This window comes from Rhagoletis pomonella, unplaced genomic scaffold (assembly GCF_013731165.1).
Source record: "Rhagoletis pomonella isolate Grant_MI unplaced genomic scaffold, Rhpom_1.0 Rhpom_scaffold_04422, whole genome shotgun sequence".
In the NCBI taxonomy this organism is placed as follows: Eukaryota; Metazoa; Arthropoda; class Insecta; order Diptera; family Tephritidae; genus Rhagoletis; species Rhagoletis pomonella.
In genome coordinates, this window is record NW_023462972.1 from 1 (window position 1) to 11,156 (window position 11,156).

General features: G+C 35.7%; 1 protein-coding gene across 1 annotated transcript; it reads right to left on the bottom strand.

The window, feature by feature from the left end:
• Nucleotides 1–7,859: 7,859 nt before the first annotated feature.
• Nucleotides 7,860–10,789, bottom strand: LOC118754702 (trichohyalin-like; the record flags this gene model as incomplete). The annotated part of the gene is made up of 1 exon (XM_036489591.1): nt 7,860–10,789. A coding segment is annotated over exon 1 (2,930 nt), but the record flags the coding sequence as incomplete, so codon positions are not given.
• Between the last annotated feature and the right edge of the window lie 367 nt (nt 10,790–11,156).

Here is an 11,156-nt window from a genome sequence, read left to right on the forward strand (position 1 = left end):
TACATATCTATTTTGTGTCATAACCAATATACATACATACATACATAGATATGTACATACATACATAAGGTTATATTTTTTGTCTATTTTCTATCTAGATCCCTACCTCTACCTCTGTTCGTGCTAATAACTTTTATGTTATTCTGTTTTCCATTATCTTAATTTTTATCTTTATACCCTATCGATACAAAATCGATAGTAACATCCAATAAAATATCGATAACAAAACCGATAAAAATATCGATAACAAAATCGATAAAAATTTCGATAGCGAAAATGATAATAATATTAGCAGCAAAATCTATTAGAAACTCGAAAAGAATATCCGTAATAAAATCGATAACAAAATCGATAAAAATATCCATAACAAAATCGATAAATATCGATAACAAAATCGATAAATATCGATAACAAAATCAATAAATATCGATAACAAAATCGATAAATATCGATAACAAAATCGATAACGAAATGGATAAAAATATCGCTAACAAAATAGTTAAAAATATCGATAACAAAATCGATAAATATCCATAACAAAATCGATCAAAATATGGATAACAAAATCGATAAAAAATATCACTAACAAAATAGTTAAAAATATCGATTACAAAATCGATAACAAATCGATAAAAATATTTATAACAGAATCGATACAAATGTCGATAACAAAACCGAAAAAAATATCGATTATTTTATCAATAAGTCCCGAGAATTCCGAAAATTTCTAAAAAAAAGTAAGTGGGCCAGATTGAATCTCTGTGTCTCTCTCTATATCCTTTCCTCTTTAATTACCTATATTTTAATCTTTCTTTTCCCATCTTCATCTTTACTTTTATCGTTATCCTCATCTTCCTCTTTGTCTTTGCTTTTATGTTTATAATTTTCTTCATCTACATACATATTCCCCTTCACCTTTGTCTTTATATACATATATAAGTAAAGTGTTTAAATTTAACTTGGCCTTCATTTTTGCCTTTATCTTTACGCATCTTTGTTTTTGTTTTTATTTTTACCTTTGCCTTTATCCTTTTCTTTATCTATGTACGTAGTCACCTTTACTTTCATTCTTGTATTGGCCTTTTTCTAAGTGTTATTCTTTAACCTTTTATTAGCAAATTTTGAGTTAAATTAATACCATATGCATATACACAAGAAGCACTTGTTTCAGCCCCAACCATTTCCGTTGCACTATTTCCTTTGCACCATTTCCGTTGCATCATTTCCGTAAACCTTTTATTATCAAATTTTACTTAAATTAATACCATATGCATACACACAAGGGAGCAGTTGTTTCAGGCCCAACCATTTCCGTTGCATTATTTCCGTTGCACCATTTCCGTGTGCAATTTCCGTTCAATTTGCCAATTTACTCCCAACCAACCAACCGCCGCTAAAGAAGTTTCACTTCAAAAACAAAAAAAATAAATAATCATTGTGGCCGCACTGACTCAGAGCAACCGACCAGATCATTTGTTGAAAAAATGGAGACCTTATAACAAAATCCAGCATCCGAGTTCTATTAAGGAAGGATGGACGCCTTAAGCTTACCTAATCTGAACTTTTTTTTATTTACGCTTATCGTTTGGTAGAACTATTTTTCAGTCTGATATTTTACGTAGTTATCGCTACGCAAAATCATTAGAACGTACTTAACATATATATGTACGTACATACATACATACATAAGTATATATACGTACGTATGCATTTATTTTTTAATAATCACACTCCTGCTGCGAAAACTCATTATAAATATTTTCGCTATCTACCAAAACTCATTAACTATGAGAAAATTCTATATATTGCCATGCTTCATGCAACATTTGTATGTATGTACGTATGTGTGTAAGTTGAATGAAAGCAGAGCTCATATTCCGCACCATAAAAAATCATAAGAATGCTTTTTACGTACATGCACGTATACATAAATATGTATATTAGGGTGGCCCAAAAATACCGAGGAAAATCAACTTTTTTTAACTTATTGCTGCCACCCCCGAAACTGGAAAATATTAAAAATAGGATACCCGTATTTTTTTTATTTATTTTGAAATAGGTTAATATTTAACCGTACCTCCGCGGCTTTGAAGTTTTCCATATATTTTACAGGGGGAAAATAAAGCTTTTCTTAGAAAGCAATTGTTAAACATTTTTTTGGCGCATAAAAACATTCTTCAAAAATCTTTTAAAAATAGCAATATGCTGCTTGTGTTTTGCAGAAAAAAAATGTTGGACCACCCTAATGTATGCACGTTAGACTGTCCCAAGAATATATGGAAAAAAATTTGTTTGCAAATTTTGATATGCCTACCCTCTATATTTATGCTTTTAGCCTAAATAGCATATATATGAAGTTTTATGACCGCAGGATAACGATAACCGATTGCCGACTTTTAGTTAAAGTTTTAGTTAATAACTTGAATTAATCGTCCATGAAAACTTTGGAAATGCGAAATGTTCGATATGTTTCCCATATTTTAGCGCATTTCTAGTCTAGTAAATCTGCATCTTTAAATTTTTAATACGATGGCACGATTTCTCCCAAGGACATAGAAAAAATTAATTAAACTAAAATATCCTTTGCTATTATCCTTAGATTAGTATCTTTGTATATATTTATAGAATTTAAATTAAACCATAATTCTTAAAAATGCATTAAAAATTAAAAATCTTGAAGGATAATATTCTTTCAAGGACATTTTTGACATTTTCCAAAAGGATAATTGAAAAGAGAAGTTATTAATTAACATTGTTTTGAATTTTTCCCTTAACTGATACCCATATTTCCATATTTTGTGTAAACTTTTGGAAAAATATTGTAATTTATGGTCCTTTGGAAAAAATCCTAACTACCTGGTAAATGAATACTAAAAACGAAGATTTACTAAATATTATGCCCTAATACTGTAAGGAGTATGGTAATGTCGCCTTATATAGAAGTAAAATCAGTAAGTTAACAAAGCACGCGAACTGCACAAAAATTATTCTGATAATTTTGACTGCAAGTCGGCACGGGTTGCCGTGGTCCGAATTGCATAACATTTTATTGGGGTAGTTTTTAAGACAAAACCAATAAAACGATGGGGTATGCGTTAAAAAAAAAAAACAGCTTTGGTGTTTTTGGACAGTCTGATGTACATATGTACATAGTTAATCTACAAAAAATGCGACTAGTCCGGATTGACTAAAGGGCTTCAGTCGCAATAGTGTAACTAATTGTAGCATCCCATACTGGACGGGTACATAGTTATTAAAAGAAAATATTTCATATATATCAGTTTTTAAAAATATAAATCGTCACTCGATAAGCTTCGAGCTGGGGACTTCAGGCGTGAATACTCTGCCTACTATGACAATGCTGAATATGGAACTTCCAAGCTTAATAGCGAATTGCATCCAAAAGAGATTAGTCGAGAACTAATTAGTACAGTAATACATGAGACGTATGTATATAATAATGAATGCCCAACGGAGATCAATCCGGACCTACGCTCTTTAGAAGTTAGTCGCATAATTTTTTGCAGTGTTTATTGATGTTTTGCCGCGACCTTTGTAAATACCTACATACATTCATGTACATACATACTTATGTATTATCAGCAAAACTTCAAAGAAGCGTTATTTTCGTATTTGAAGCCCTGTATGCAGCTCTCAAGAAAACGGTCAAGAAAAAATTGCCATTATTTCGTGTGTGTGTCCAAGGAATTTTGACATTTTTGATACTTCACAGCCTGTTGCCTCACTCTTTCCTCAAGAAATAATGGAACGGGCATATATTTCTGTTGCAAACGTGGGTTGCCTTGTGCTCTTTTTTCACAAAAAACTTTAGAAAACCGTAGTAGAATGCGTAGTAAATTTCTTAAGAACTGCGTACTGCCTTAAGGAAATTTGACTCAAGAAAATTTCTTAGCCATTTCTTGTACGTCATTTTATATGGAGTTTTTGCTTTTCTTGAGAGCTGCATACAGGCCTTTATGCTGAAAATTTACTTAATTTAAAAATCTATGTTAACTGCATAAACTGCTGTTTTGGTAGGCTAATTTTCTATTTTTTCGTTTAAAATATTTGTCTCAATGAATTTCTTTCTCCATCGTTTTGAATGATTTGAATTTATGTAGATTACTTATTTTTATTGCTTTACAAAATTTTTAACTTTTACTTTCGCATTCAAGCCTTTGCAAAGAAAGCTACCGCTTTTGTTCACTTCATAGTCCGTATAGTCAGTCAGTCAGTCTCCTTTCTTTGCTCGTCTTAAATGCAAATTGCATACAAATTTTTTTATGCATAGCAGCGTTGTGTGATGGAGCAGCATGCTGCAGCATACAAAATCAGTTAGTCAAATTAGAAACCAAAGTGAAATTAAACTTAATACAAAAATTAAAATAAATAAATGAATGGTGGACTTTTGTAGAGGGTATTGAGGCAGCCTAATTGCAAATGCAGGAAAGTGTTGTGACTTTCATATGTGAAACTTTTCTTTAGTTAAATAGTAATGCTGTAAACTACTTGATGCGGTTGCGCAGATTAATTAGCATGGATTTGACAAAATGCAACTAATTTATGTAATTAAATATGTAAGTCGTTGTCGGGATCGGGATTAGATGCTACGGTAAGCCTAAATCGGAGTTAAGGGCGTGAAAAATCGTAACAGAAAAAATTATGTAGTAGTCTTTTTTATATACAGTGGCGAGAAAATAAATTGGCACGCCAAATTTTAACAAGTTTTGGCTATTTTTTATGTTTTATTTATTTATATGAAAGAACAGCTCACTATTTAACAAAAGCCATGTAAGTCCGAATTTCGAACTTCATAAAAAAATTAGAAAACTTCGTCCAAATTTCAAACTTTTCAATCAGATTTTTTTTTAAATTTTGGTATGCAGTTTTGTAGCCCATTAAATTTGAGTGTAACAGTGCAGTTTTGAGGTAACTAAGGAGCGTGTCAGACGTGGCAATATATTTCGTACGCACTATATTTCGAAAAGGCTGTAAAATTTTGAGAAATTTTAGAAAGCAGTTGCATGAGCAGTCACACCTTGCATGTAAAGTGTCTTTCGAAAGAGGTTTTTTTTATTTCCGAAAGGCGAATTGCAGATTACTAGTGCAGCGCGAGCAAGTTGAAATATATTTCCTTGCAACTTTCATTTCCGAAACTAATTTCCCAAAAGTGACAGAAAGGTCTTTCTGCCCGTTCACACATGGAAATAAAATTTCTCTTTCTCAATTTGACAGAGAATTGCGTGGAAAAGTTGGAAATATTGCCAAGTCTGACACGCTCTTAAGACTTACACACCCAGAAAAAATTCAGCTAAATATAATTCTCTCAACACATGATTTGGTAAATATAACCAAATAATGTAACTATAACCAAATCATGTGTTGAGGAAAACATATTTAGTTGACGTAACTAAACTCTTTTCTCAGTGCAGTTGGTTTTTGGCAAATTTTTTGTTCTCTAAACAAGGATATCTCAGTGTTTTTCTGTGACTTTTTCAAGTCAAACCCACGTTAGAGTTACTTAAGGTAACATTGCAAATCAGTTTTATAAAGTATTCACAGTGGTAAGCTCGATAAGATCTACATTTGACACTACGCATAGATATCTGCGAAATGCTATTTAAAAACGATTCCTAGTTCGCAAACGACTTCAAAAGCAGAGCTTCATTAAAACAAAATTATGTGGCGGTATTCAAAGGGTAGCCCATACCAAGAAACTCGGTAATCCATTCACATTAGTACCGTCGGTATTTTGGACATTTTGAACAAACGCTCGTAGTTTGCCAATAATATTCCATCACTATAAAGGCTGGTTTTTGCAACTCGTAAAGAGTTATTGAAACTTGGATGTGAGACATTTATACTTGTTTTGCTCTCTACAAAACTATGTAACAAGTACATTGAAATTGAACGTTACATTTAGATGAGGCGGTAAATCAGTACCTTGTTTAGTTTTTCGTCAGGTCCTATGTACGGGAACTTATGAAGCTTACCGAACAAAGCGGGAATTTTCATTGTTTGACTTTAGATTTTTATATATTAAAATAAAGGACTTTGAAAAAGCAAAGGCTTTTTCGCCGTACACCCCTAACCCTAAAGTCTTTTTCCAAGGCAATTAAAAAAAAAATCTTTAAATTTTTCGATGTCACTTATGTATGTACATACATTCGGCAATATTTTTTTTTTAAATAGTTCTACTGGAATAATCGAAATACTTCATTCGCAAAAGTTGAATAATTTTTCGTGTACTTTAATTTACTTACATTAGGGTGGTACGTGTGGGTGATAAGAATTGAGATCTGTTAGGTAAGTACTAGAGCGGGGTACTTGAGGTCATTGAACTTTGGAACCAAAAAAAAAAATTTTCTTCTCGAGGCAAAAATATTAATACATCATACTTTAAGATTCGACGGCAAATACCGCAGATATGTCGAAATTGCCTGGTAAAATACTTTTGATTGAAGGTGTATGGCAAACTTTCTGGCACGGTCTAGTATATGTATGTACTTAGGGCGCAGCACTCTTCATAAAAAATCCGCACTATTTTTCCGTAAGAATTCTAGAATTAATTATTTTCTAATTAATTATACTAAATATTTCGGAAAAATATAAGTATTTAGGTGAGCTGAATTGGTTTGAAAATATGTACCTCCAAAATCTCACTATTTTGAATTCGTTCTTAATATTAAATGTTTATATTTTTTTACGCAGATATTTTAAGCTTTAACTCTTCTATCATCTCAGGTGATTTAAAAAAAAAAAATATTTTTAAAAACGTATTTTATTTAAAAAAAAAAAAATAGAGTTTTAGAAATATTTTGGCAGAAGTCTTAAAATATAATAGATTTTATAATCCGTATTTTTTTTTGTGAGGCACCCTTATGTGCATACATACATGCTTACATACACAAGTGAATTTTTTAAGCAAAACTTAAATCAATTTAAGCTTGCTACGTACACTAAAAGTCATTATTGTGCTAAACATTTCTTCATTCATTGTGGTAGTAATGTTGGTTTTATGTTAAATTCGCGCATAAATATGTATCTAAAGTTTTTCATAGTCCTTTGCTTAGCTTTAACTAGCAAGTCAATTGTTTAGGTATAATCTACTATAAAATATCGTTTTTAAACATTTTTAAACTTTTTAAATTTGCATACTAAATCATCAAAAGAATAATACTCTGGATGCTTGTAGGTCATATCTTTCCTTCCCCTTTCCCCAACTTTGCATTTTCGACCATGCCGTTGTCTTTCTCTTTGCCACTTTAGTCTGTTTAGGCGCCCATTTAAGCGTTTTGCAAGCTTTCTATCTACACAATTGTCTGGCTTACAAAGAAAAATACTATGTACCAAGTATAAACTAAAATATGTATTAAAAACAGTTCAAAGGCCGTCACTTTGCTGCAATGCCATTAGCCTAATTACAACGCTTTTACAACAAAACCCATTGACAGTCACTTCTACAAGCAAAGATTATCGCGTCGCCACTTACCTCAGTTGCTTTTGTTTGCTTTTTCATTTGTAAATAGCCATAAAAAATGACTGGGGCTGCTGCCTTTATGTGGTATATATAGTATGTATAGTTCCTGTGACGCTCCTCGCATAGCTTATTTACCTGCACATTTCACTGCCAATACCACACTCGCTGCAAGCAAGTCAACTAACTACAAATTCACTTTCACTGCCACGACATTATCCCCCCATTCCCACGCTCGCTCTTCTCTACCTGTTGTTTGTTGTTTACTATTGTTAAATATTGTTAACTGGCCACTTACCGTATTTAGTTTGCAGTTCATCCGCCATTTTTTCTATCGTGATCATTTTGCACAACAATTCTCCAGACCTGAGCACCATCGTACCGTCTCAACTGTGCATTTAAATCATTGTCATCATCATTATCATCCTTCATGGTTTGTGTTGCTTGTTGTTGTTGTTGTTTGTTGTTATTATTAAGTTGCATAAATGAGGCATTCACATAATTGAGCACACTATCCATAACATTTATTGGCGCTACTGAGGATGCTGCCACTGCTGCTGGTGGATTGTTGACACCTACGAGTGTTGACGTCGATGGTGCTTCAACATTTTCGATTTCTACCGGCGTGGGTTGCTGTTGCTGTGGATATGTGTGTTCTTGTGGCGGCTGTACGATCGTTGTTAGGAGCGATGTAGCAGGCTCAATGTGCCCACTATTCAGCGATTCTTCAACAACATTACTAGGCACTTGGGCTGGCACACCAGCAAGAGGCTGGCTGAGCTGCGGTTGAGTTTCTGCGTCCGAACTATGTTGTATTTCGATAATTGGCTGCTGTTGTCCGAAAGTGGCTTCTGGTGCCAACTTTTCTGATTCTTCCAGCAGTACTTGCTGCTCCTGTTCTAAGTTTTCTACTTCCTGCTGATTTTCTGTTTCTAATTTTTCTTGTTCGAGTTCAACTATTTGCTGTTGTGGTTCCTCAGACTCTAGCTGCTGTTCCCCCATTAGCGCTTCTATTTGCTGCTGTATTTCTTCCATTTGGCTCGTTTGTGTTTCTTCCCGTGCTGGCTTCTGTTCACTCAATTGTTCTAGATTTTGGTGCTCAGACGACATTTCGTTATTTATCATTTCTGGTTGCTCTAACTTTTCTAAATTTTCTGCCTCCAGCTCGGCCGCTGCTTGTGCTAAAATTGAGTCTTCCTCTAATTTCTCTTCCACCGCTTGCTGGTTTTCACTTAGTGTGGCTTCTCCTTTCTCATCAGCTTGAATGACACTTGTATCTTGAAGTTCTGCACTAGTAACGTCTTGTTGCTGGTTGTCCGTCCCCAACTCTTGTTGTTCTACGTCGTTTTGTTTATTTTCTTCTACTGATGCCTCCTCTGGTTGCGTTTGCTCTACAACTGGCTCATCTTGTTTGCTGTCTACGCTTGCAACTTGCTCAGGCTTGCTTTCCACGGGTAGTATTGTCTCTGGTTTCAATTCTTGTTCGCGAATCTCGTCAGCAGCAACTTCCTCTGGTGCAGCTAAGTCTGCCACTTCACCTACAGGGATTGTTTCTTCATCTGCTGTATCTACTGGTTTTAATTCATCCACTTGAATTTTGTCCACCTTCCGCTTTAACTCTTCTGCTTCATTTGCCTCATCAATCTCTCCTTGCTTAATGTTTTCTTCAGCTGTTTGCGCTTCTTCTGCGGTTTGTATGTCTTCAACTGCTTGACTTTCTTCGATAGTATGCAATACTTCTTGTGCTGTGTTATTGTCTTCGGCAGCTAAAGTTTCTTCAACAGCTTGTTTTTCCTCTGTTGTATGACTCTCTTCCGCAATTTGATCTCCATCTGCTGCGTCGACTACTTCTGCTCTTTGGGGTTCTTCAGCTATTTGAATATCATTGACTATTTTGTGATCCTCCTCCGTTTGACTATCCTCTTTCATCGCATCTTCTTGTTTGCCATCTTCCCGATTGTCCTCGTTCTGTGTAAGCTCCCCTTTTTCTTCAGCAATCATGCCAGCTATCTCCGCTGTTATTTCTTTTTCAATAGATTCCGCCATTGGATTTACTTCATCCTCCTCTGATTTGGTTTCATCCAAATTTTCTTCCCTTTTGACTTCTGACTCACTATTTATTATTTCATGCCCTTCAATATGCTGCTCAGCGTTTTGTGAGTGCTCAGCATCTTCCGCCAAGTCTTCAGACTCTGAAACTTTTTCAATCTGCTCGTTATGTGGCTCTAAGTCTCCTTTATTAGGCTGAACAGCAGCGCTCTCCACTGGCACAAGTTCTGCAGGCTCTATACTTTCAGCCGGCTTAGCTGTTATTTCTTCAGTATTTTCATTTTTCACTAATTGTTCTTTTGTGTCCTCTTTAATTTCATTTTCTTCCAAATTAGCTTCTTCTACAACCGCTTCACTCTCAAGCGAGTGTTCGACATCTTCTTCACTATTTTCATGCTGCGTATGTATTGCGTCGATGGGCACCGAAACAATCACGGGTAACTTATGTTCTTCCATTGCCGATGAGCTCTCAATGGCCGGCTGTTTTTCCTCGTCCTGTTGGTATTTAGAATATTCTGCCTCCTCGACTGCTGCCAAAGTGGTTTCCTGTACTCCCGTAGCTTCACTTTCAGCAGCCGCAGCATTATTTGCTGACTCATTTGCCAATTGTGCTTCTTCCAGACCCTTCTCCACTTCCAGCACTGCATCTGAGATCATGTCAGCTAGAGTTTCATGTTCGGCGCTGATTGTATTCTCACTATCCAAGCCTTCCCCAGCGTTTAATGCGGCAACTTCTAGTTTCTCAACAGATTCCTGTGGCGTTTCATCAACTGCGACTGGCACAATTTCTTGCGTGTCTAGTTCGGTAGGGATCTCCAAAATTTTATCCGTTAAGATTGAAACTTCATCATCCATGCGTCCGTCATCGTGCTGTGAGGCATTATTGTTATGCTTTGTATCTTCTCCGGCAGCCACCGGCTCTTGTTGTTCTACGGGCACTGCAAGAAGGGCCACGTGTAATGGCGCATCATTTGACTCCACCATCAGCATGTCTGCAGTTTCATGAGGCTGTAGATTGTCGTCTGGTCTGCCGTTGCCACCATCAATCGTATTCTTTTCAACACTTTCACGCTCATTGCTTCCACCGGCTGGCACTAACAAATATGCATTCGTATCCCCGCTGTTGGGTACAGCCTCCAACTCCATATCGTCTACCACAATATCTCCACTATGAACCATTTCCGCTTTCTCCTCATTGCTACTTGCTGCCGCCAAAGCCGAATTTAATTCATTTTGATCGACACCCAAACGTTCGAGTGACATTGATGACGCGCGTTGGGCAGCAAAGGAAAGTAATAGTAGAGCGATTGTGTAGAACGCGAACCGCGTTAAAAGCGGCGGCGACGTTAACGAAAACACTTGGGATCTCCCGGCGCACATCTTGACGAGATCTAACACTAAACACTAATGAGACATGTCCCATTGCCGCTATGGCGCTTTTATACCACATTTGGGAAAGTAATTCCATTTCATTTTCGATGTACGCGGCATGCTGCTGCTGCTGCTCACCGCCACTTGCTGCTACTACATTTAACATTACATTTTTTTTTTGGGTACTTCTCTGGCGCTGCTGCTGCTATCTCTTGTTGTCGTTTTGATGCCGGCTGGGCGAGCTTTAAATATTGTCGTC